This window comes from Pipistrellus kuhlii, unplaced genomic scaffold (genome assembly GCF_014108245.1).
Source record: "Pipistrellus kuhlii isolate mPipKuh1 unplaced genomic scaffold, mPipKuh1.p scaffold_m20_p_33, whole genome shotgun sequence".
NCBI classification, from domain to species: domain Eukaryota; kingdom Metazoa; phylum Chordata; class Mammalia; order Chiroptera; family Vespertilionidae; genus Pipistrellus; species Pipistrellus kuhlii.
In genome coordinates this window covers 446,783-474,693 of record NW_023425533.1, presented here as the reverse complement: position 1 = coordinate 474,693, position 27,911 = coordinate 446,783, and the positions used below count along the sequence as shown (strand labels likewise).

Here is a 27,911-nt window from a genome sequence, read left to right as displayed (position 1 = left end):
CTACAGCTAACACTGCTATAAAGTATGTTAGAAAATTGCTAAGAAAATATATCCTAAAATTCCTCATCACAAAGGAAAACTTTTTGTAATTATATAAGGAGATAGATGTTAAACATTTTGTGATCATTTTGTTATGCCCAGATTTCGTGATCCCCACGGACCACCAGGGAGCCGAGTCCCATGCAACAACAAAAAGCCTGTATTCGGACTAGTCCAAACTCTGTCTTACTTACACTAACAGTGGTGTGGCAGAAGAGATAGCTTCAACAGATTAAAGGGTTTTATAAGGGTCTGGGGGAGGGGTGGTAATGTCACTGCTTTGGCTGGCCCCGATTGGTTGGATGAGGGCTAAGGTCCAGTTACAAAATGGAGGATCAGAAGTTAGCCCTGCCCTGCCTCACAGTACAAAATGGAGTCAGGAGTTAGCCTCGCCCCACCCTGCCCTCTCATTCCCCCCTTGTCTTGAGACTTACAGGCCCAATCATGGGACCCTTTGCACTTCTGAAGGGTGTATAAAGTTCCTCCTTCCCGGTGCCCTGATCTGACATTTTGGGGGAGTCCATGAGATGTGTCCAGTGGAGATAGAAGACTACACGGCGGGGTCAGGAGTGTCCAAGGCACATGCAGAAGTGAGTCTTTCCTCCCGAACCAGAGTATGGGGTGTGGGGACTCCCAGCAGCCGGAGCGGCCACAAACAGAATTTCCAGTATCAGGCAGGTTGAGTACACCATAACTTGAGCTTGCAGGGGTTGAGGGGGTTGTCTCAGTCCCAGTTGATGCTCCATCAGTTGGCGAAGTCTTCCGGATCACAGAGGAGTCAGCTGGCCAAACATGGGTGTGGTGGACCCAGGTCGCAATGCTGTCCACTTTGAGGGTGGTGGGCGTCATCAACACCACGATATATGGTCCTTTCCAACATGGTTCAAGAGTCTCCCAGCAGTGTCTTTTGACAAAGACCCAGTCTCCCTGCCGGTACTGGTGAGGTGGCAGAATCGGACCAGCCTCATAGATGGCCTGTAGATGTGGCCAAATGTCCTCATGCCCTCTTTTTTTTTTTTTTCCTCGTGCCCTCTTAAAGAAAAAGATATTTGTTGGTTTTCAAATTCAGTTAGCAGTTCTGCCTTAAGATTGGGGATGATAGGCAGGGGCCTACCACACATAATTTCATAGGGAGTGAAGCCTAGGGTATAGGGTGAGTTCCTCACCCAGTAAAGAGCATAGGGAAGGAGAGCCACCCAGTCCCCACCAGTCTCCATGGTTAATTTAGAAAGGGTCTCTTTTAATGTTCTATTCATTCTTTCTACCTGTTCTGAGCTCTGGGGCATATGCGCACAATGTAATTTCAAATCTGCCCCTATAGTCTTGGCTACTGCCTGTGTTACCTGTAAGATGAAAGCCGGGCAATTGTCTGATCCTATCATAGCTGGGAAACAGTACCTGGATAGAATGTCCTCCAGTAGCTTCTTAGTGACCATCTGGGCTGTTTCATGCTTAGTTGAGTATGCTTCTACCCATCCAGAAAAGGTGTCTACAAAAACTAGAAGATATTTATAGCCATACTTTACTGGTCTTACTTCAGTGAAGTCAATCTCCCAGTGCACCCCTGGCTTAGTTCCTCTGAGCCGGGTTCCTGTTCCACTTGACCCAGCCCTTGCATTTGTAAGCTGGCAAGTTTTACAGGCTGATACAATTTGATCTATTCTGGCGTCCAGCTGGTGAATTTTGATCTTAGCATGCCGGACCAGATCCTTTAGTTTCCGGGGCCCTAGCTGAGTTGATCAGTGTATGTGTTTCAACATCGGGATCCCATGCTGGTCTGGTAGCAGGAGCTTCCCATCTGGAGCACCAACCTCTGACTTCTTTGGTCGTGGGGTAGCTTTTGATTCATTGTAGTTCTTCCTGGGAGTATCCGGGTTGATCCGGCAGGACTGGGTTCCCTGGGTCTGGCAATTGCAGGGCCAGTGCAGGGACTGCAGTGAGGGCTACTTCTTTGGCCACCTGGTCAGCCTTCTGGTTGCCCCTGGCTACAAGATTGTTGGCTTTCTGGTGTCCTGGGCAGTGGATGATGGCTAACTTGGCTGGGAGCCATAAGCCAGCTAGCAAGTCGAGTATTTCTTGTTTACTTTTTATAGTCTTTCCTTCTGTTGTCAACAGCCTCTCCTGATAGATTGCCCCATGAATGTGAGCCTTAGCAAAGGCGTAGCGGCTATCCGTAAAGATGTTGAGTCATTTCCCCACCCCTACCTTCAATGCCTTTGTTTGGAGTGATGATTTCTGCCCACTAGGCAGAGCCTCTGCCCATAAGGTGTTAGTCTCAGTTACTACTGCCTCACCCACGTACCTGTGCCTGTTTCTCATGAAGCTGCTCCCATCGGTGAACCATGTGGCCTCTGCATTTGAGAGGGGCCGGTCTGTCACAGGTCCTTCCAAAGTCCATGCACCTGTTCCAAGATCCCCGCACAGTCATGTAGCGGGGAGTCCAGGTTGGGGTCAGGCAGGAGAGTTGAGGGGTGGAGGGCTGCACTGGGGCAGAACTGCACTCTTGGAGGGTTTAGAAGGAGGCTCTGGTAATGAGTCATGAGTGCATTACTCATCCATCTATCAGGTGGCTGTTTTGGAACTCCCTCAACTGCATGGGGGGTTGTAATCCAGATTTCCTGCCCTAGAGTTAGCTTGCCAGCATCCTTCACTACCGTGTTTCCCTGAAAATAAAACATCCTCCAAAAATAAGACCTACTTACAGGTTTCCTGCTGAGTGAAATATAAGGCATCCCCCCAAAAATTAAGCCCCCCTAGGCTCTGTCTCAGAATGAAAATTAATTTACCTTAAACTGGTCGCTAGGACCGCCCCAACAGGCGACTAGCAACCAGTGACGTTACACGGAGTCCTGTTGTGTAGAGGCGGAGCAGAGGTCAGAGTGAGTGGTGAGCGCGGGGCTGGAGAGAGGAGGAGACTTTCCCAGATGCCTGTAGAAGAACAGGAGGATTAGAGAGGACTGGATGTGGCAAAGGTGGTGAGTGCTGGTCTGTCTCTGGTGACACTACCTGATGCTCGCGGCCGCCCTCATGATGACTGAAGGTTCTCAGTCAGTGGCAGACCCTGCTCCAGCCCAGATCCAGGCCCAAGTAAGCCCAGTGACAGTCCCCAGGCAGGCCCCAGGGGGTAAATTTCTGATAAAGGGGTAGGGGGGATGTCTGGTGAAGGTGTTCAGTGGCACAGGGGTGGGGGCGATCACTTAAAATGATACAGGAGGATCAGAGGGGCAATCAAAATGACACAGGAGGATCAAAAGGGGTTACTAAAATGGTAATCCCCCCTCTGACTCTCCTGTGCCATTTTGATTCTCCCCTCTGACCCCCCTTGTGTCATTTAAGTTGTCCCCATCCCCCCACCTTGATACCCCAACTCCTTTCTTTTCACCCCTAGAAATGAGCGCAAAAAGAAAAAGCTACTCCGTGGAGCACAAGAAAGGAATTGTGGAAGACTCTTGGGGCCAAAATATTACTGCTTTCTGCAAAGAGAAGATGTTGAGTATCTGATTGGTCCAAAAATGGCAAGCAGAGTATGGTAACCTCATTGAACAAGTGGACAAGGGAAATGCTAAAAAGCGCAAGTGTGGATCAGGTCGGCAACCATTATTTTTCGAGCTGGAAGACCTGATCTGTGAATGGGTGGTTGACAGGAGAGCACAGGCTTTGGTTGTGAATAGGGCTCAGATTCAAGAATTTGCCCTTGCAATGGCACCACAGTTTGACATAGCCCACAAAGACTTCAAAGCATCACAACACTGGCTGGATAATTTCCTTCAGTGAAGTGAACTGTCTGTAAGAAGATCTACAACATTGTTTAGGTTGGAAGATACTCAAGTTATTAAGCGAGCACTTGCATTCAAGTCCTTTATTGATGATGCTGACTTCTCTAAACACAGTCTTTCCAACATGATTGCTATGGATGAAACTGCAGTGTTTATGGGCCAATCATCTCAAACAACAATTGAACAGCGGAGTGCCTCCTTAGTGTACATTTCCTCCACTGCTTACGAAAGTGCACGTGTTTCCTGTATTTTGGCAATTCGTCTGGATGGCACTAAAATACCACCTTTAATCATTTCTAAGGGCAAGAAGGAAAAGATTGAACATGTTTTGGGCATTTTTATTCTTGAAACTGAAAAATCCTGGGCCACACAAGCAGTTATAAGGAAGTGGGTCGAATTAATGCTGCCGCTTGTTATGCGAGGGAGCCAAAGAGGTTTGCTAGTCTGGGATGCAGCCAACACTCACCACGCTAAAGACATGAAGACATTTCTTCACAAAAGAAAAATAGACCAGATAATGATTCCCACAGGAATTAGGGCCTATCTCCAGACTCTTGATATTGCCATAAACAAGCCATTCAAAGACAATTTGCGCATGGAAATTAATGACTACATTGAAAATAGAATGGAGAGAAATCAGCGTGGAAACTTTGTGAAATCTAAACTCCAAGAAGTTGTGACTTGGGTGAAGAATTCATGGAAGAAAATCACTGACAGTTGCATTGCAAATGCACTGCGAGCAGGCAACCTTGACAAGAAGTACTCATTTAAAGACAGTGCTATTGCTAAACATGAGAGATTTGGTCCACTGATTCTGAAAGAAATGGAGTCACAAGAAATTCACCAGGAAATTCAGGAATTGGATTGTTATGATGATGTTCCAGAAGATGACGACATGATTGTCATTGAATAAATGAGTAAATTCTTGATACTGTAGGATTCACAGTTTGTCTGTTTTGTGTTGACAACTACCGTACTTCCGTACCATATACAGGTAGTAAATTTCCTTTATTTTCATTTAAAGATAAATGTGTACCATATTCTTCTTCATGGGAAAATAAGACATCCCCTGAAAATGAGACCTAGCGCATCTTTGGGAGCAAAAATTAATATAAGACACTGTCTTATTTTCAGGGAAACAGGGTATTAGTGCTGTTGCCGCAATGATCCTCAAGCACGGTGGCCAGGCGGCAGCCACTGGGTCTAATTTCTTAGACAAGTAAGCTACTGGATGGCTCCAGGGGCCCAAGGCTGGAGTTAAAACCCCCTTCACTATCCCTTTGTGCTCATCTACAAAGAGGTGAAAGGGCTTTGTAATGTCTGGCAGTCCCAGAGCCTGGTCATCTAGGAGGGCCTTTTTCAACTGATTAAAGGCAGCTTCTTCTTTCTCTTTCCTTCAAATGTCTCCCCCTCTCTGGTAGCTCCATATAGGGGCCTGGCGATCTCAGTAAAACCTGGAATCCAAAGACAGCTGTAGCTGGCTGACCCTAAGAATTCCCTTACTTCTCTTTGAGAGGTGGGTGTAGGGATCTTTAAGACAGTTTCTTTTCTGGCATCTGATAACCGCCATTGTCCGCCCTCCAAGATGTAACCCAGATAACTTACCCTCTCTCTGCATATCTTTGCCTTTTTTGTGGATGCCTGATACCCCAAAGCTCCCAGGGTAACCAGCAGATCCTGGGTTCCTCGTTCACAGTCCTCGGCCTTGTCGGCATCAATCAGGATGTCATCCATGTACTATAGGAGGGTGAGGCCAGGGTGCTCCCTTCTGTATTCACCCAGGTCCTCGTGTAGCACCTCATCAAAGATGGTGGGTGAATTCTTGAACCCCTGAGGCAGTCGTGTCCAGGTGAGTTGTCCGCTGTAGCCCTCCTCTGGACCATACCACTTGAAGGCAAACAAGGGTTGGCTTCTGGGTGCTAGCGGCAGACTGAAGAAGGCGCCCTTTAAATCTAGTACAGTATACCAGACTCTGGAGGGCACCAGGGAGCTCAAGAGAGTGTATGGATTGGGGAAAGTTGGGTGTATGTCCATGACTCTTTTATTTACTTCCCGGAGGTCTTGCACCGGTCAGTAGTCATTTGTGTGAGGCTTCTTGACCGGCAGTAGGGGGGTGTTCCAGGCAAACTGGCAGGGAACCAGCACCCCTAGACTCCGCAGTCTCCGGATGTGTAGCTGAATTCCCTCCTGGGCCTCCTGAGACATGGGGTACTGTTTGATCCTTTCTGGACCTTCTCCTGGCTTTAGCTCCACTAGGACTGGGGTCCTGTGAGCAGCTAGTCCTACCCCTCCTGACTCTTCCCAGGCTGTGGTAAATTCTTGTAGCCCTCTATCCATGTTATCCCCCCTTGGGAGAGCCTCCTGGTGGAGGCGGTACTCATCTTCTAGCCTCAGAGTCAGAACGTGGATGGGGTGGCCCTTGCCATCAGTGACCTGAGGCCCCTCTTGTCTGAAAGTTATCTGAGCTCCAATCTTGGTCAGTAAGTCCCATCCTAACAGTGGGTAGGGGCATTCTGGTATTACCATGAAGGAGTGGGTTACCCGGCCTGTTCCTAGATCCACTGTTCTTCGGGTAGTCCATGAATACTGGTTCATACCAGTTGCCCCTTGCACCCAGCACTTTTTGCTAGTTAGTTTTCCTTGTGGAGTGCAGAGGACCAGATGCTGCACTCCGGTGTCAACAAGGAAGTCAACAGGGGTCCCCTCCACTCTAAGAGTTATCCTGGGCTTGGGGAGGGGGTCCGAACCCCGACTCCCCTAATCACTTAGTTCATCAAGCTCTAAGACCTTTACTCGGTCTGTCTTGCTCCCTGTCTTACCACTGTCCTTCTTCAGACATTCTTGAGCCCAATGCCCTATCTTCTTGCAGCATGCACACTGATCCTTCTGCAGTCTCCACCTCCCTTCCCCAGAGGTCTCCTTACCCTTCTTTTGATCGCTCGCAAACTGTCAGAGGCGGAGGTCCCGTTTCTCGGGGGAATTCATAATGGTAGCCAATAGGATCCTAGCCAGGTCTCGGGTCTGCCTGTTGCTGGCAGCCATCAGGGCACGAGCCCGTTTATCTTCAGGGGGCTCCCGGTTATTGTACACCTTTTCAGCCACCTCCAACAAGTCCTGCAGACTTTTCTCCCCTAGTCTATCTATTCTTTGCAGTTTTCTCCTAATATCTGCAGCACACTGGTTTACAAAGGCTATAATAACAGCCACCTTGCTCTCAGGAGCCTCTAGATCCATGGGGGTATAGGTGTGGAATGTCTCCATGATCCGCTCTAAAAAAGCTGCTGGACATTCATCTTTCTCCTTCTGTACGCTCCCCATCTTAGTCAAATTAGTCAGCTTTCTGGCAGCCGCCCTGAGACCCCGCATTAGAGCCTGGCGATAGACCCAGAGCCTCTCCATACCTTCTGCTGTGTTGAAATCCCATTCAGGCCTAGTCAGAGGAAAAGAGGTATCTATCTGAGCCTGGTTGGTGGTAGGATTCCCATCCACGCCCTGATTCAGCTTCCAGGCCTCATTAAGGATCCTCTCCCTCTCCTCGGTGGTGAACAGGACCTGCAAGAGCTGCTGACAGTCATCCCAAGTTGGCTGATGTGTAAAAAGGACAGAATCTAGCAAATTAATAAGCCCCACTGGCTTCTCAGAAAATTTAGGATTTTGAGCTTTCCAATTATAGAGGTTGCTAGTGGCGAAAGTCCAGTAGTGATGGGGCTGATCGCCCCTCTCATCTGGGGACCAGTGACTCACAGGGGTAAAGTCTTAACAGTGTAGTCAGCGATGGAGGTAGAGTGTTCCCTCTGGGCTCTTTGTCTGGTATACCACGGGCTTCCCGCTCTCCTCATGGTGTCTGCTTCCCTTAGTGGGAGAGGGTCAGGTCCCCCCTCTGGCACCCTAGGGAACTGATATGGGGGAGGAAAAATTAATTCTTCTTCAGTTCCCGCCTGCGAGACAGAGTAGGGGGGAGCTGATGGTAGGGTGATTTTCTTCTCCTCTGTCCTCTCCATTCTCTGTAAGGCAAAAATAGGTTCCGGCTCCGAGGGGCGAGGAGCCATGAAGGGCTTAAGCCAAAAGGGTGGGTTCTCCACAAGGTCCTGCCACATCATAATGTATGTGAGCTAATCTTGGTAACCCATCTTGGGTCGAGAGACAACACTCTGAACCCGGCGAAGAGTAGGGAGATTGAATGTTCCCTCTGGTGGCTATCAGACATTGAAAGCTGGCCATTCACTAGAACAACAAGTCTGCCATAGGCCCTTCTGGACCTCCATACTAAAATTGTTAGCTCTTTCCTTAACTTCCTGAAAATGATCAATCTCAATGCTCAAAAGAGTAATTGAATCTGTCCCATAACATCCATACAGTGAGTCCACAGAATAACACAGAAAATCACAACAACAAACAAGAAGAGGGGGCCCAACATCAACATTTTCAGTATTATAACAATTCAATACATTTAGAGCTAAGTTTTTATCATTTGATTTAGTAAACTTCTAAATTCTTTTCAAAATGGCCGGAATTTCCCTGCTGGCTACTTGCCTAAGGGCGGGAAATTTCAAAAGCTGCTTTAATTGCCTTGGGAAACTGCCCTGTTCCCCCCAAAATAAGACAGTGTCTTATATTAATTTTCGCTCCCAAAGATGAGCTAGGTCTTATTTTCCCATGAAGAAGAATATGGTACACATTTATTGTTAAATGAAAATAAAGGAAATTTATTACCTGTATATGGTACGGAAGTACGGTAGTTGTCAACACAAAACAGACAAACTGTGAATCCTACAGTATCAAGAATTTACTCATTTATTCAATGACAATCATGTCATCATCTTCTGGAACATCATCATAACAATCCAATTCCTGAATTTCCTGGTGAATTTCTTGTGACTCCATTTCTTTCAGAATCAGTGGACCAAATCTCTCATGTTTAGCAATAGCACTGTCTTTAAATGAGTACTTCTTGTCAAGGTTGCCTGCTTGCAGTGCATTTGCAATGCAACTGTCAGTGATTTTCTTCCATGAATTCTTCACCCAAGTCACAACTTCTTGGAGTTTAGATTTCACAAAGTTTCCACGCTGATTTCTCTCCATTCTATTTTCAATGTAGTCATTAATTTCCATGCGCAAATTGTCTTTGAATGGCTTGTTTATGGCAATATCAAGAGTCTGGAGATAGGCCCTAATTCCTGTGGGAATCATTATCTGGTCTATTTTTCTTTTGTGAAGAAATGTCTTCATGTCTTTAGCGTGGTGAGTGTTGGCTGCATCCCAGACTAGCAAACCTCTTTGGCTCCCTCGCATAACAAGCGGCAGCATTAATTCGACCCACTTCCTTATAACTGCTTGTGTGGCCCAGGATTTTTCAGTTTCAAGAATAAAAATGCCCAAAACATGTTCAATCTTTTCCTTCTTGCCCTTAGAAATGATTAAAGGTGGTATTTTAGTGCCATCCAGACGAATTGCCAAAATACAGGAAACACGTGCACTTTCGTAAGCAGTGGAGGAAATGTACACTAAGGAGGCACTCCGCTGTTCAATTGTTGTTTGAGATGATTGGCCCATAAACACTGCAGTTTCATCCATAGCAATCATGTTGGAAAGACTGTGTTTAGAGAAGTCAGCATCATCAATAAAGGACTTGAATGCAAGTGCTCGCTTAATAACTTGAGTATCTTCCAACCTAAACAATGTTGTAGATCTTCTTACAGACAGTTCACTTCACTGAAGGAAATTATCCAGCCAGTGTTGTGATGCTTTGAAGTCTTTGTGGGCTATGTCAAACTGTGGTGCCATTGCAAGGGCAAATTCTTGAATCTGAGCCCTATTCACAACCAAAGCCTGTGCTCTTCTGTCAACCACCCATTCACAGATCAGGTCTTCCAGCTCGGAAAATAATGGTTGCCGACCTGATCCACACTTGCGCTTTTTAGCATTTCCCTTGTCCACTTGTTCAATGAGGTTACCATACTCTGCTTGCCATTTTTGGACCAATCAGATACTCAACATCTTCTCTTTGCAGAAAGCAGTAATATTTTGGCCCCAAGAGTCTTCCACAATTCCTTTCTTGTGCTCCACGGAGTAGCTTTTTCTTTTTGCGCTCATTTCTAGGGGTGAAAAAAAAGGAGTTGGGGTATCAAGGTGGGGGGATGGGGATAACTTAAATGACACAAGGGGGGTCAGAGGGGAGAATCAAAATGGCACAGGAGAGTCAGAGGGGGGATTACCATTTTAGTAACCCCTTTTGATCCTCCTGTGTCATTTTGATTGCCCCTCTGATCCTCCTGTATCATTTTAAGTGATCCCCCTCCCCCCTGTGCCACTGAACACCTTCACCAGACATCCCCCCTACCCCTTTATCAGAAATTTACCCCCTGGGGCCTGCCTGGGGACTGTCACTGGGCTTACTTGGGCCTGGATCTGGGCTGGAGCAGAGTCTGCCACTGACTGAGAACCTTCAGTCATCATGAGGGCGGCCGCGAGCATCAGGTAGTGTCACCAGAGACAAACCAGCACTTACCACCTTTGCTACATCCAGTCCTCTCTAATCCTCCTGTTCTTCTATAGGCATCTGGGAAAGTCTCCTCCTCTCTCCAGCCCCGCGCTCACCACTCACTCTGACCTCTGCTCCGCCTCCACACAGCAGTGATGTCAGGACTCCGTGTAATGTCACTGGTTGCTAGTCGCCAGTTGGGGCGGTCCTAGCGACCAGTTTAAGGTAAATTAATTTTCATTCTGAGACAGAGCCTGGGGGGGGGCTTATTTTGGGGGGGGATGCCTTATATTTCACTCAGAAGGAAACCTGTAAGTAGGTCTTATTTTTGGAGGATGTTTTATTTTCAGGGAAACATGGTAGCTTGTATTTCTCTCCCGGTTCATGTTCACCATCCCCAAAGCCAAAAAAACAGCCCAGGGTTTTCACTCTACACACAGAAAAGAGTCAAGCCTAGCTCAAAAACTATGCACACTACTTTTTAAACTGGTCTTTTCCCCTTACATGAGCACAGAAATCCCCGATCCATAAAAGCTTTACGTTATTAGCTGGAAAAAAAAGATGGTGAATGTGAGGCCTCTTATGGCGGCTTTTTTGGGAAGTCGCGTCCACATTGGATCGCCACGTGTCTTCCCTCCCCCACCTCCTGCCTGCTCTGGGGGAAAGAGTCAACAATGTTCTGGTATCTATTGTTAAATTTGTACCTTTAAATTAACCTTAGCACTTTAAAATTTCAATTTAATATAGCAAATTTACAAACAAGAGCAAACTGAAACCCTTTCTTATACAAACATACAAACATTGAACACAGAAACAGACAGTAGGCCCCTAAGAACAGTTCCAACTCCATGGAAGCAACACTGAAAGTTAGATGACGGCCTCACGCTGACTGGTGGAAGCAACTCGCCTCCTGCCTGAGAGGGGATTCCATTTCCCTCCTGCCTGAGAGGGGATTCCATTTCCCTCCCGGGAGGATTGAAACGTCTTTCGAACCCTCCAGTCCATGGTCTTCCAGCAGTGCATCTACCTAGATCTCTTTGGCCACTACTGCCATGAGGGGATTCCACATCCCTCCAGAGCCAGCTTACACAAGCACACAGACACACACGCACACACCTACCACAGCCAGTCAGGCTCTCCAGATCAGGGACCCTCAGGGTCTTGGGGATCCCGGACAAGCCCCCAACTGTTATGCCCAGATTTTGTGATCCCCAAAGACCACCAGGGAGCCGAGTTCAATGCAACAACTAAAAGCCTGTATTCGGACTAGTCCAGGCTCTGTCCCACTTACACTGACAGTAGTGTGGCAGAAGAGAGCGAGCTTCTACAGATTAAAGAGTTTTATAGGGGTCTGGGAGAGGGGTGTTGATGTCACTGCTTTGGCTGACCCTGATTGGTTGGGTGAGGGCTAGGGTCCAGTTACAAAACGGAGGATTAGGAGTTAGCCCTGCTCTGCCCCACAGTACAAAATGGAGTCAGGAGTTAGCCACACCCCATCCTGCCCTCTCAGTTTCACAATATATGTAGGTAATTATGCTGTACACCTTAAACTTATACAGGACTGTATATAAATTATATCTTAATAAAACTATAAAAATAAACATTTTTTAAAACTTTTGCTCTTTCAAACACTGTAAGAGGAAGAAAAGATAAGCTACAGACAAGAGACAAGAAGAAAATATTTACAAACCACATAATCTAGAATCTAGAATATATTTTTTAATTCCACATATAATAAAAGCAAAGTATTTGTCCTGTTCTATCTGACTTATTTCACTTAGCATAATACCCTCTAGGTCCATCCATGTTGTCACAAATGGCAAGGTTTCATTTTTATTGCTGAATAATATTCCACTGTATACTTAATTTTTTAAAAAAGGAATCTATAATATGTAAAGATCTATCAAAACTCTCAACAGGAAAAACAAAAACTCCATTTAGAATATGGACAAAAACATTAACAGACATGCATCAAAGATGATACATATACAAAAAATGTATATACACTTTACAGCCAATAGCTCAAGTGATGTTTTTTTCTTTTCAGATTTAACCCATTGGAATTAATAATTATTCAAAATGTTTATATATATTTTGAGACACCCTGTAGATAGCAAATAATCACATGAAAAGATATTCAACATCATCATCCATTAGAAAAATGCAAATTTTCTTAATGAGATATCACTGTATACCTATCATGAAAAAAAAGTGACAACATCAAATGGTGCAAATGTGAAGAAACTCTAATAATGCTATTGGTAAGAATATAAAACTGTACAGCTACCCAAAAAAAATTGTTTGGCAGTTTATTTTAAAACTAAACATAGCCCTGCTCATGTGGCTCAGTTGGTTGGAGCATCCTCTTATAGATCAAAAGGAGGTTGCAAGTTCAATTCCCATACCTAGGTTGCGGGTTCGATCCCCAGATGGGGCATGTGCAGGAGGCAACCAATTGATGTTTCTTTCTCTCTCTCTCTCTCTCTCTCTCTCTCTCTCTCTCTCTCTCTCTCTCTCTCTCCAATAAAAGCATAGCCTCTGGCAAAGATTAAAAAATCAAAAACACTAAACACACAACAACATAAGATCCAGAAATCACATACTTGTTTTATAGCAAAGAAATGAAACTAATGTTCACACAAAAACCTGAACATGAATGTTCACAACAGCATTTTTTTTTCATAATAATAAAAAAATAGAAGCAACCCAAAAATCTTTAACAGGCGAGTGGTTAGCAACATTACTAAGGAATAAAAAGGAATAAACTATTGATATACACAACAACCTGAAATAGATCTCAAGGGAATTATATTGAATGAAGAAAAGACACCTGTGCCAAATGTTATATATGTATTATTCCATTCATATAATTTTCTTAAGTAACAAAATTATAGTGAGAGAAACATGGATGTGAGAGAGAAACAACTATATGTTGCTTCCTACATGCACCCTGAGCCTGCAAACTGGACATGTGCCCTGACCAGGAATCAAACAGGAAACCTTTCAGTGCATTCAACCAACTGAGCCAGATATTTTACTATAAAGTGGAATAAGGCAAATGCCAGAATAGAGAAGAGCAACATAATCTTATGGAAGTTCAAAGGAGAGTTAAGGGGGCAAGGACAAGATGGCGACCGAACAGCTGGACTTGTTCTGACTCCGGTCCCAGAACAGATAAAAGCAGCGTCTGAGTTGCTCAGAGAAGGTTGATCTGCAGCTAAGGGGCAGTAGAACTCTCAAGGAAGGTAAGGAAGGGTCCACTGGACAGGATTTCCTGACCAAGCGGCCAGCACTGCCGTGGCTGCTCTCCAGGAGCTACGGGCTTGAAGGAAAGGCTGAGCCATCTTACCAGGAAAGGAGGATCTTCTCTGAGGCTTGGAAAACCCACAGCGGAGGAGTCCATCGAGCAGCTGTGACGCCCCAATCGGCACAAACACGTGGATTCAAGGGAGTTCTTCAACCACCCACGGAAAGGTCAGAGTCTGCCGGGATAGCCTGAGGGATCTGGGTCCCGTGGTGCCGGCAGCTATGGTAGCTGCAGAGCTCCCGTGAGGCCCCACCTCCACTGTAGCCCCCAAGCACCCCGCAGCGGCCCGCTCCAGAGCTGCTCCAAAAGAAGGCTGGAGAAAGAACCCTGCCCGGCTACACCCAGTCCGGGGTTTGGCGTAATCTTCCCCAGAAGTGGGACTTTTTAAAAATGCCAGGGGACGCGGGACAGATTGTTAAGAATCGCAGCTGTCCCGCCAAGGGGGGGACATCTGGACACCTTGGTGCCTGATCCTCTTCACCCCCTTGCATCTGAATACTAGGGAAGGACTGCCCAGTTGGGCATATCCGGGGAAATTGCAGGGGGAAATTGCCTTCCTGGAAACAAGGGATCAGAGCCAGAAGAGATAGTCTGGGAGCCAGTTTGCACTCTGCCAGCTAGAGCCATAGAGAAAGAAGGCCAGAGCAACCCAAAAGACTGGGAGGTCAAATCGGAAACACTGACACCTAAGAGCTGAATTACATACTACCTTTTTTTTTTCTTTTTTCTTTTTTCTTTTAATCAAAAATAAAAGGACACAAATAACTAAGATATAGCCTACTTAAAATTAAGGATTACCTTACAAAACTGAGGTGCAGTGGAATGCTGAGAACTGCAAGACTGTCTGGTCCAAGAATCAGGAGTGCCAAATACAATAACAGAGGAAGTGAATGACCACCATTGGACATTTTTATGCTAATTTTACTATTCTTTATTTTATTTTTATTTTTTACATCTTTTATTTAATTTTCATTTTTTACATCTTTTACTTAAGAAACGAAATTTTTTCCTTACTTGATTTTACCTTTTCAATTATTACATTTTTCAATCTCTATCATCACTATTACTACTGCTATTTTGCAATTTTTGTTTCTTTATTTTTTCTCTCCAGTACCTTTTTATTTTTTCTTTATTTTACATTGGGAGTAACCTTCATTCTATTTTAATCTCTACTATAGCATCATTCAACCCTATCTCAATTCGACATTTACACCATCACTCTCTTACTAAACTTTACCCCTTTAGTCTCCGGTTTATCCTATCCCTTTCTGGCTTTAGTTTTTCCTCTATTCTTTCTGTATACCCCCTGATAAAGCTCTCTTATAGACCTCAGTTCCAACCCCTGATCCAAGTGTATAAACACCACTCTCTGCACTATATTAACTAGTTAAAAAAAAACAAAACTGTTCTCCCTTCTATCCTTTTCTCATTGTTTCTGTGAAGGTGGATTATTGTGAATTTTTATGCTTTTTAGTGAAATTGTTATGCTTATTCCTGTGTTGTTATTGTTGCTTTGTATTTTTTTTTTAAATCCTCTGTTTTTGTTTGTTTCTTTTACTTCTGTATATCATAGCCTTACTTAATAATAGTGGATATTGTAGTTTGTATTAATCTCCAAGTATTGTTACTGGCATTGGCTGGGTTCAGTGGTTGTTCTATGGCAATTTTGTCCACATATATATATAGTTTGTTTCCCATTTCTCTTTTAGTATTCTTCTCTCTCTCTCTCTCTCTCTCTCTCTCTCTCTCTCTCTCTCTCTCGCTCTCGCTCTCGCTCTCGCTCTCTCTCTCTCTCTCTCTTCCTTTCTTTTTTCCCCTGTTTTCCAACTTCATTTTGTCATTACTTTTTTTTCTTATTTTTCTATCTTTTATCCCTCTTTCTTTATTTTATTTACTTATTTTTTTCTTAAATTTTTCTTAATTTTATTTCTACCTTCCTTCCTTCTCTCCTATCCCCTAATTTGCCTTTCTCTGGTGGTCACCTTTATTAGAGGTTATTAATATTGTAAATACATTCCTGTTAAGTGCCTCTTGTGTTGTACCTGGTAGGGTTGTATTCTGTACCTTTAAATCAATGCAGGAGAAGGAACACCTGGATAGATGAACCTCTAGCCAGGCTAACCAAGAAACAAAGAGAGAGGACCCAAATAAACAAAATCTGAAATGAAAGAGGTGAAATAACAACAGATACCACTGAAATTCAACAGATTGTTAAAAATACTATGAACAACTCTATTCCAACAAACTGAACAACCTGGAGGAAATGGACATATTCCTAGAAAAAAACAAACTTCCGAAACTCAATCAGGAATAATCTAAAAATCTCAATAGACCAGTGACTTGGGAAGAAATTGAAACAGTCATCAAAAAGCTTCCAGCAAACAAAAGCCCAGGGCCAGATGGCTTCACAGGAGAGTTTCACAAAACATTCCAGATGGCTTCACAGGAGAGTTTTACCAAACATTCAAGGAAGAACTAAAAACTATCCTCCTCAGACTATTCCAAAAAATTCAAGAGGAAGGAACACTTCCAAACTCCTTCTATGAAGCCAGCATCACCCTAATACCAAAACCAGATAAAGACAACTCAATGAAAGAGAATTACAGGCCAATATCCCTTATGAACATAGATGCCAAAATCCTCAACAAAATTCTAGCTAATCGGCTCCAGAACAACATCACAAAGATCATACACTATGACCAAGTAGGATTTATTCCAGGAATGCAAGGATGGTACAATATCCGCAAATCAATAAACGTGATACATCACATAAACAAATTGAAAGATAAAAATCATATAGTCATATCAATTGATGCAGAAAAAGCATTTGATAAAATCCAACACCCTTTCCTGATAAAAACTCTTAACAAGGTGGGAGTACAAGGATCATACCTCAACATAATAAAAGCTATATATGATAAACCCACAGCCAACATCATACTCAATGGGCAAAAACTAAAACCATTCCCTCTAAGAACAGAAACAAGACAGGGATGCCCACTCTCGCCACTCCTGTTTGACATAGTACTGGAAGTACTAGCCATTGCAATTAGACAAGAGGAGGAAATAAAAGGCATACAAATTGGAAAAGAAGAAGTAAAGTAATCCTTATTTGCAGATGACATGATTTTGTACTTAAAAAAACCAAAAGACTCCATTAAAAAACTAATTGACTTAATAAATGAATTTGGCAATGTAGCAGGCTACAAAATTAACGCCAAGAAATCCATGGCATTTCTATACACCAACAGTGAAACTACAGAAACAGAGACTAAAAAAGCAATTCTATTTACCATGGCACACAAAAAATTAAGATACCTAGGAATAAATTTAACTAAGGAAGTAAAGGACCTATATGCAGAAAACTACAGGACACTGAAAAAAGAGATAGAGGAAGATGTAAGGAGATGGAAGAACATACCATGTTCATGGATTGGTAGAATCAACATCATCAAAATGTCCATACTTCCTAAAGCAATCTATAGGTTCAATGCACTCCCCATTAAAATACCAACAGCATATTTCACTGACCTAGAAAGAACTCTCCAAAAGTACATTTGGAACAATAAAAGACCCCTAATAGCCACAGCAATCCTGAGAAAGAAGAGTAAAGTAGGAGGGTCGCAATACCCGACTTCAAGCTGGATTACAAAGCCACTATTCTCAAAATAGCCTGGTACTGGCACAAGAACAGACACATAGATCAATGGAATCGGATCGAGAATCCAGATATCAACCCAAATCACTATGCTCAATTAATATTTGACAAAGGAGGCACGAATATACAATGGAGTCAAGACAGTTTCTTCAATAAATGGTGTTGGGAAAATTGGACAGACACATGCAAAATAATGAAACTAGATCACCAACTTACACCATACATAAAAATAAACTCAAAATGGATACAGAACTTAAACATCAGACGAGAAACCATAAAAATACTAGAAGCATCCACAGGCAGCAAAATCTCAGACGTATGCCAAAAGAACTTCTTCACCGATACTGCCCCTAGGGCAATGGAAGCTAAAGAGAAATAAACAAATGGGACTACATCAAAATAAAAAGCTTTTTTACAGTAAAATAAACCATCAATAAAACAACAAGAAAGCCCATGGTTTGGGAGAGCATATTTGCAAATGTTACCACTGATAAAGGTTTAATCTCTAACATCTACAGACAGCTTATACAACTAAATAAAAGGAAGATGAATCATCCAATTAAGAAATGGGAAATGGACCTAAATAGAATATTTTCAAAAGAAGACAGAAGGAAAGCCAAAAGTCACATGAAAACATGCTCAAAGTCACTAATTATCTGAGAGATGCAAATCAAAACAACAATGCAGTACCATCTCACACCTGTCAGAATGGCCAACATCAACAAAGGATAAGTGTTGGCGAGATTGCAGAGAAACAGGAACCCTCGTGCACTGCTGGTGGGAATGCAGACTGGTGCAACCACTGTGGAGAACAGTGTGGAGTTTCTTCAAAAAACTGAAAATGGAACTCCCATTTGACCCAGTAATCCCACTCCTAGGAATATATCCCAAGAAACTAGAAACACCAATCAGAAAGGATATATGCTCCCCTATGTTCATAGCAGCACAATCTACAATAGCCAGAATTTGGAAACAGCCTAGGTGCCCGTCAGCAGATGATTGGATCCAAAAACCGTGGTACATCTACACAATGGAATACTATGCTGCCATAAAAAAGAAGGAATTCTCATCATTTGCAGCAACCTGGATGGAATTGGAGAACATCATGCTGAGTGAAATAAGCCAATCAATGAAAGAGAAACACCACATAACCCCACTCATTTATGGATAATAAAGAACAATATAAACTGATGAGCCAAAAGATAGATATAGAGACAGTAAAGCAACAAGCAGACTGTCAAATTACTGTGGGGAGGGGAGGGAGATCTGGGGGAGATAATAGATCAACCGAAGGACTTGTATACATGCATATAAGTACAAGCAATGGACATAAAACTCTGAGAAGGGAGGGCATAGAGGGAGGGAGGGGGCAAAAAAATCAATAAAATATATTAAAAATAAAATAAAATAAAATTACTATCTACAAAAAATTAAATAAAGAAATAAATAAAATTGAACAAACTTAATTTTAGAAAGCTATAATATTTGGTAAGCTAGTGATGGTACTGTGTTTATGAGAAATGAATAAAATTATCTCAAAAAAAAATAGCTACAAGTGTTGGATTCCTGCATCTTCACTTGTAGCTATTAACAACAGTCATTCTATAAGTTTTCTGGTCATGATGTGCAAAGACGTTAGGCAGAATCGAAAGAAAAAATCATGGAATTTTATTACTGACTTCTGGTTATGCAATGAGGCCCAGACTCTAGATGGGTTTTTGTATTCAAATGATTTAGTCTCATGGAATAAACCTGAAGGGTCTGTGGTATTATAAGATAGGATAAGAAATGCAAAATTATTGTCACATAAAATCTCCAGCAGTTGCAGATATCTATAAGCCATCTTTCCTTCCCTCCTGTCCTCTGTAAATGCTAGAACTAGATATGCAAATAGCCTTTCACTTTGTCAGTGAAGACACAGTCTCAAGAGCCTGTGCTCCTCCCAAAGATAAGTATGAAAAGCCACCATATGCCCCTTACATCTCTAATAAGTAATGACTTTTTTTTAAAAGCCAAAGTTTTGGGTTCTGACATGAATTATAATACCCTGTATACATGAATTATAATTTATTAATGCTATTTAATAAAAATAGACATATCCTTACTAGAGCTTCATCAAAAGCCAGACCACTCTTCATATCATTCTTAATGACCAGAAAGCCCCCTACTCCTTTCTCACCACTGGCAACACCTGGGACAAGTGACCCTTACTTGTAGTAGAAACAACCTATAAGAATGACTATGCACCTATGTTCATAGCAGTGCAATTTAAAATAGCTAAAATTTAGAAACAGCCTAAATGCCCATCAGCAGGTGAGTGAATAAAAAACAAAAACAAAACAAAAAAACCATGGTACATTTACACAATGGAATACTACATGACAATAAAAAAGAAATAGCTCTTACTATCTGCAATAACATTGTTGGACCTGGAGAGTATTATGCTGAGTGAAATAAGCCAGGCAGAGAAAGATAAGTATCACATGATCTCACTCATATGTGGAATCTAATGAACCAAGTAAACTGATAATCAAAAATAGACCCAGAGTCATAGGGGCATGAAAAGACTATTGAACCTCAAAGGGAAGACAAGGGAGGGTGGGTGGGAAGAAATCAACCAATGAACTTGTATATTTATATGCATAATCAGTGAACACAGACAATGGAGTGGTGAGGGTGGTGGGGGAGGGAAGGGGGGAGGTGGAGAAAGGCTGGAAGAGGTTAATGAGAGAAAAAGGAGGACCTATGAAATACTTCTAACAATAAAAATTACAAAAACAAAACAAACAAAAGCATCATATTAATAAATACTAAGTAAATAATTTAAGAATGAAATTTCCATAATATTACATCTCTCTTGACTCCAAAGATCCTTAAAAACCATCTGAAGATTGCCTCAGTTTATAACTTATTATTTACTTCATAAAAGGATCATTGCCTTGCAGGATTCCTCAGGTCTAAGCCTACATCAGCCAGTTGGCCTTCAGCAAGGAGAAGGAATATAAGTAAGTGTGCCATCTTGGTGCGGCAGTGCCAAAGCCACAACTAGGGTATTATGAGCCTCTGTGTGAAGCATCTGCTGCAGATTATCCTGGCACTTAGCTCCTGGAGGCTGGTTCCTAATGGCCCCAAGTAAGTGGAATGAAGTACTGATTTATGCCACAACATGGATGAACTTAGACAATGTTATGCAAAGTGAAAGAAACCAGACACACACAAAGAACACATATTGTATAATTCCATTAATATGACATGTCCAGAAAAGACAAATCTATATGTAGAGAAATTAGATTCAATAAGAAGTGAGTACTTAATGGGTAAAAGTTACCTTTTGAAATGATGAAAATATTCTGGAACTAGATTGTGGGGACGATTGCATACAATTGTACTAAATGCCACTGAATTATACACATTAAATGGTTATTGTGGTAAATTTTACATTATGTGTATTTTACCACAATAAAAAAGAAAAATGCATTAATCTTTTAGTTCCATTTCTAGAAAGCCTTTGTTTCTTATTGATATTTAGTTATCTATCCCTTGTGTTTTATATATCCTCTTATTTATTTAAATATGTTAAACACATTTTTAAATAGTTTGCATCTATTTAATAAGTCTGTAAAGATCTAAAATTTTATTTTTTTTCTTTGTGCTAATGTGGCTTTTAAATTAAGAGAACTTTAACTGTGAGACCCCTCCAGAAAGGAAAGGATGAGATTTGCTTTTGCCACAAGTCTGGGTTTGCTGCCAGGACTGAATTGGACTATGCTGATAGTGTTAATTTGAACTCCAAAGCCACATGAGGGAAGGCTTGTGATTGTAAACAAGGGACACTATTAAGAAAGTGAAAAGTGACAAAATCCAACACCCTTTCCTGATAAAAATTCTCAACAAGATGGTAATAGAAGGATCATACCTCAGCATAATAAAAGCTATATATGATAAACCTACAGCAAACATCATACTCAATGGGCAAAAACTAAAACCATTTCCTCTAAGAACAGGAACAAGACAGGGATGCCCACTCTCAGCACTCCTGTTTGACATAGTACTGGAAATATTAGCCATTGCAATTAGACAATAAGAAGAAATAAAAGACATCCAAATTGGAAAAGAAGAAGTAAGGCTATCCTGATTTGCAGATGACATGATATCGTACATAAAAAAAACCAAAAGACTCCATCAAAAACTAATTGACTTAATAAATGAATTCGGCAATGTAGCAGGATACAAAATTAACGCCAAGAAATTGATGGCCTTTCTATACACCAATAGTGACCTTATAAAAAGAGAGACTAAAAAAGCAATGCCATTGACCACCACACCAAAAAAATTAAGATACCTAGGAATAAACTTAACTAAGGAGGAAAAAGACCTATACGTGCAAATCTACAGGACAATGAAAAAAGAGATAGAGGAAGATGTAAACAGATGGAAGAACATACCATGTTCATGGGTTGGTAGAATCAACATCATTAAAATGTCCAAAGCAATTTATAGATTCAATGCACTCCCCATTAAAATACTAACGGCATATTTCACAGACCTAGAAAGAACTCTCCAAAAATTCATCTAGAATAAAAATAAAAAAAGACACTGAATAGCACAGCAATCCTGAGAAAGAAAAATAAAGTAGGAGAGATCTCAATACCAGATTTCAAGCTGTATTACAAAGCCACTGTTCTCAAAACAGCATGGTACTGGCAAAAGAACAGACATATAGATCAATGGAATAGGATAGAGAATCTAAATATCAACCCAAATCACTATGCTCAATTAATATTTCACAAAGGAGGCATGAATATACAATGGAGTCAAAACAATCTCTTCAATAAATGGTGTTGGGAAAATTGGATAGTACATGCAAAAAAAAATGAAACTAGATAACCAAATTACACCATACACAAAAATAAACTCAAAATGGATACAGAATTTAGAGGAGGAAATAAAAGGCATCCAAATTGGAAAAGAAGAAGTAAAGTTATCCTTATTTGCAGATGACATGATTTTGTACTTAAAAAAACCAAAAGACTCCATTAAAAAACTAATTGACTTAATAAATGAATTTGGCAATGTAGCAGGATACAAAATTAATGCCAATAAATCCATGGCATTTCTATACACCAACAGTGAAACTACAGAAACAGAGACTAAAAAAGCAATTCCATTTACCATCGCACCAAAAAATTAAGATACCTAGGAATAAATTTAACTAAGGAAGTAAAGGACCTATATGCAGAAAACTACAGGACACTGAAAAAAGAGATAGAGGAAGATGTAAGGAGATGGAAGAACATACCATGTTCATGGATTGGTAGAATCAACATCATCAAAATGTCCATACTTCCTAAAGCAATCTATAGGTTCAATGCACTCCCCATTAAAATACCAACGGCATATATCACTGACCTAGAAAGAACTCTCCAAAAGTTCATTTGGAACAATAAAAGACCCCAAATAGCCACAGCAATCCTGAGAAAGAAGGGTAAAGTAGGAGGGATCTCAATACCGGACTTCAAACTGTATTACAAAGCCACTGTTATCAAAACAGCCTGGTACTGGCACAAGAACTGACATATAGATCAATGGAATCGAATGGAGAACCCAGATATCAACCCAAATCACTATGCTCAATTAATATTTGACAAAGGAGGCATGAATATACAATGGAGTCAAGACAATTTCTTCAATAAATGGTGTTGGGAAAATTGGACAGATACATGCAAAAGAATGAAACTAGATCACGAACTTTCACCATACACAAAAATAAACTCAAAATGTATACAGGACTTAAACATCAGACGAGAAACCATAAAAATACTAGAAGCATCCACAGGCAGCAAAATCTCAGACGTATGCCAAAAGAACTTCTTCACCGATACTGCCCCTAGGGCAATGGAAGCTAAAGAGAAAATAAACAAATGGGACTACATCAAAATAAAAAGCTTTTTTATAGCAAAAGAAACCATTAACAAAACAACAAGAAAGCCCACTGTGTGGGAGAACATATTTGCAAATAACACCACTGATAAAGGTTTAATCTCCAACATCTACAGACAGATGTTACAACTAAATAAAAGGAAGATGAATGATCCAATTAAGAAATGGGCAATGGACCTAAATAGAATATTTTCAAAAGAAGACAGAAGGAAGGCCAAAAGTCACATGAAAACATGCTCAAAGTCACTAATTATCTGAGAGATGCAAATCAAAACAACAATGCAGTACCATCTCACACCTGTCAGAATGGCCAACATCAACAAAGGACAAGTGTTGGCGAGATTGCAGAGAAACAGGAACCCTCGTGCACTGCTGGTGGGAATGCAGACTGGTGCAACCACTGTGGAGAACAGTGTGGAGTTTCTTCAAAAAACTGAAAATAGAACTCCCATTTGACCCAGTAATCCCACTCCTAGGAATATATCCCAAGAAACTAGAAACACCAATCAGAAAGGATATATGCTCCCCTATGTTCATAGCAGCACAATCTACAATAGCCAGAATTTGGAAACAGCCTAGGTGCCTGTCAGCAGATGATTGGATCCAAAAACCGTGGTACATCTACACAATGGAATACTATGCTGCCATAAAAAAGAAGGAATTCTCATCATTTGCAGCAACCTGGATGGAATTGGAGAACATCATGCTGAGTGAAATAAGCCAATCAATGAAAGAGAAATACCACATGACCCCACTCATTTGTGGATAATAAAGATCATTATAAACTGATGAACCAAAAGATAGATATAGAGACAGTAAAGCAACAAGCAGATTGTCAAATTACTGTGGGGAGGGGAGGAGGATCTGGGGGAGATAATAGATCAACCGAAGGACTTGTATACATGCATATAAGTACAAGCAATGGACATAAAACTCTGGGGAGGGAGGGGATGTGTGGGAGGGAGGGAGGAGGGCAAAAAAAATCAATAAAATATGTAATAAATAAATAAATAAATAAAATGGATACAGGACTTAAACATAAGATGGGAAACCATAAAAATTCTAGAGAAATCGGCAGGGAGCAAAATCTCAGACATATGCTGAAAGGCAATGGAAGCTAAAGAGAAAATAAACAAATGGGACTACATCAAAAAAAAAAAAAAAAAAAAGCTTTTTTACAGCAAAAGAAACCATCAACAAAACAACAAGAAAGCCCACTGTATGGGAGAACATATTTGCAAATGTTATCACTGAGAAAAGTTTAATCTCCAACATCTACAGGCAGCTTGTACAACTTAATAAAAGGAAGATAAATAATCCAATAAAGAAATGGGCAATAGACCTAAATAGAATTTTTTCAAAAGAAGACATAAGGAAGGCCAAGAGGCACATGAAAACATGCTCAAAGTCACTAATTATCTGAGAGATGCAAATCAAAATGACAATGTGGTACCATCTCACACCTGTCAGAATGACTATCATCAACAATTCAAAAACGACAAGTGTTGGCGAGGATGTGGAGAAAAAGGAACCCTCGTGCACTGCTGGTGGGAATGCAGACTGGTGCAACCACTGTGGAGAACAGTATGGAGTTTCTTCAAAAAACTGAAAATGGAACTCCCATTTGACCCAGTAATCCCACTCCTCAGAATATATCCTAAGAAAAAGAAACACAAATAGGAAAGGATATATGCACCCCTATGTTCATAGAAGCACAATTTATAATAGCTAAGATTTGGAAACAGCCTAGGTGCCCATCAGCAGATGACTATGGTACATCTAACAATGGAATACTATACTGCCATAAAAAAGAAGGAATTCTTACCATTTGCAGCAGCCTGGATGGAACTGGAGAACATTGTGCTAAGTGAAATAAGCCAGTCAATGAAAGAAATATACCACATGATCTCACTCATTTATGGATAATAAAGAAAATTATAAACTGTTGAACAAAAAGATAGATTCAGAGACAGTAAAGCATCAAACAGGATGTCAAATTACAGTGGGAAGGTTAGGGAGAGGTGGGGAAGATAAAAGATCAACCGAAAGTCTTGTGTGCATGCATATAAGCATAACCAATGGATGAAAAATTCTGGGAAGTGAGGGCAAGTATGTGAGTGGTGGGTGCAATGGTAAGATATATACACATATAATACCTTAATAAAAAAATTAAAAAATAATAAATGTGTTAATATATAGAAAGTATTATGAACAATATTTAACACATAGTAAGAATTAGCTAAGTGTTAGCTATAGTAATAATTTCAATTTATCCTCACAACAACCCCATGAAGTAGTAATAGTTATTCCCATTTTACAGATGAGAAAACTAAGGCTCAGGGAGAAGAAACAACTCACTAGATTAGCCAACTAGCAAGGATTTAGTCACCAGCAGTATGACTTCCGAGTCCTTGCTCTCAACTATTGCCATGCTCTATCTCACATAAATCTGGTATATTATTTATCAAACCCTTGGATTCATAGGTATTTTTGTCTAGGATGAGGTTCAGTTAGGTATTTAAAGTTTTCAAAGAGTGAATCAATTCAAGTAAATATGTTAAGTAAACACTACCATGGCTGGTACCCAGGTTTGGAAACCTTGCGAGGGAGACATGACTGACTGAGGCTTACAAAACACTACAGTAAATAAACCATGGAAACTTAAGATGTGACAGAACACACCTGAGCTGTTACCAACGTACTAGCTGACCACTGCACACCATAATTAAAACCTGTATGATTCTCTTATGTAATATCTTGGCCCACGCCAAAATTGTTCACCAGGTATCTAGCCAAAAAGAGAGCGGAGCCTGTAGAACTCAGCAAGAGCCATCCTGCAGAAATATCTTGATTAAAGTCAGAGGGGTACTGTGGGGTTGGCATCTTTTTTAAAATGAACTGCTTGCAATGGTAAATGGCATTGTTTTCTTAGTTTCCCTTTCTGAGAGTTCATTATTGGTGTATAAAAATGCCATGGGCCTGTGAGTAGGGATGGGGGGGTGAAGAGGGTCAATATGGGACAAAAGGGGAACGTTTGTAATATTTTCAATAAAGATAAATTTAAAATAAAAAAAATAAAGTGAATTGGCCATTCAACCATCTATTAGCTAGTTTCCTACCACCCGCCCTCTGGGCTCCTCCATTAGGCACAGTAGTCACAGTAACTACCACTTTTAGGAACCCATGAAAATTTAATTTCTTTTGAAATCAAAAGAAAAAAAATTAATATAACAAAGCCCAGATTATATTTATCTTTATAACAACACAGTTGTAAAATACAATTTTAAAAAATTATGACCAAGGTGGCCGAGGCACAAGAGCAGGAGTGGATGTGGGGGGTGTCAGCCATGAAGCACACCGCCCAGGATGGTTTAATAGACAAAGATAAGAGAAATTATTTACAGTGCCAAGCAGAGGGCCCATTATTAGAAGTTATTCTTATAATATGAAGGGCATCAACACCTCCTGGGGCACCGATAAACATTTCTTTGAGGAAGAACCTTAGGAACTTTCAATGGTAGTCTGGCTCTTATTTTATTTGACGCATTAGTGGGGGAAAACAGCTCAAAAAAATAATTCTACATAAAGGGTGGGGGAGGGGAAGAGGTGGTAGTGGGGAAGGCAAAAACTCTTCCCAGGTCTACTTTACTGGCCCAGGAATAAGGCTAGCTTTAGGTGCCTGCAAAGCACCATGCAGTAAGGAGCGTAGCAATCTAGCTCAGCAAATGTTACATGTGCCAGGATTAAAGAAGCGGCCCCGTGCAGCATGCGTTCTTGGATGCACTAAGCATTTGGCAAGTTTCTACACTTGTATTCTGTCATGGGCTTATTACTAAAAACCTAAAGTCCTTGGGACTTCCTCAGGAGGCACTTGGGGTTTCCTGCTGCATACATCTGCTCCTCCAAACCCACCCCAAACTCTGGCTCCCAAAATGCAAGGGAACTGATTTTTAAAACCCTGTGACATCAGCTTCCAAGCTAATCATTTCCTCTTCACCACTAGCTCAATATGCGGGGTGGGCGCGGTTTTATAGCCAAGACAGTCCTATGCATTGCTCACCAGCTTTTAGGAAGGGAGAATCGCTTAGAGCCCAGTGTAAAATTCACTAATAACTTCCCTTCAGCGTACTTGACTGAGGACTCTATGCTTTCTCAGTCTTAACTTTCTTTGCCTCTAGGAAAGCGAGGGAGTCCAGCGTGGAGCCATTCATTCGCAGGCTACACCACTTGGAGGGTTGGGCGGAGGAATATTCACTAAACACTTATCCAAGAGCTCCAAAAACTAATGTGAATTCTTGCCCTCCTCCCGCCCCACAATAAGGCTTTTACAGTCCAGGAAACCCATGCCTCCGATCAAACACTTGATCTGAGTTGGGAGTAGTCAGTTAAGCTGCAAATTGGAGTCACCGTTCCTCACTGAAGTACACAAGCCCACTCTTGTACACTCTCGCCGCCCTATTTTACTTAAACACCCGGTCTTCGAGGGCTACCCTCTCTGTTTCCACACTCACCGAGAGAGGTAGGGCGCACTCTAATAGAGGGAGTCTAGACAGCGAGAGCGCATCTCTCGCGCATAAACATTGGACTTTTGGAAAGCAACAATGTACCCTTTTAAAAGGCGCGCCAGCTCACGACTAGACGCTAGCTTTATTCCGGACCTGGGATAGCCAGGAGCGCTAACGCAGACTCTGCAGGAGCTCGAGACTTCAT

The 27,911-nt window shown here is 41.6% G+C and overlaps 1 protein-coding gene across 1 annotated transcript; it reads right to left on the bottom strand.

Moving 5' to 3' along the window:
* Window positions 1–1,858: 1,858 nt before the first annotated feature.
* On the bottom strand, window positions 1,859–27,911 carry LOC123651077. The gene is given in 5 exon segments (XM_045570487.1): window positions 1,859–2,415; window positions 2,418–2,689; window positions 4,956–5,225; window positions 5,228–7,540; window positions 27,860–27,911. Coding segments are annotated over 5 exon segments (3,438 nt in total). The 3' UTR covers window positions 1,859–1,884.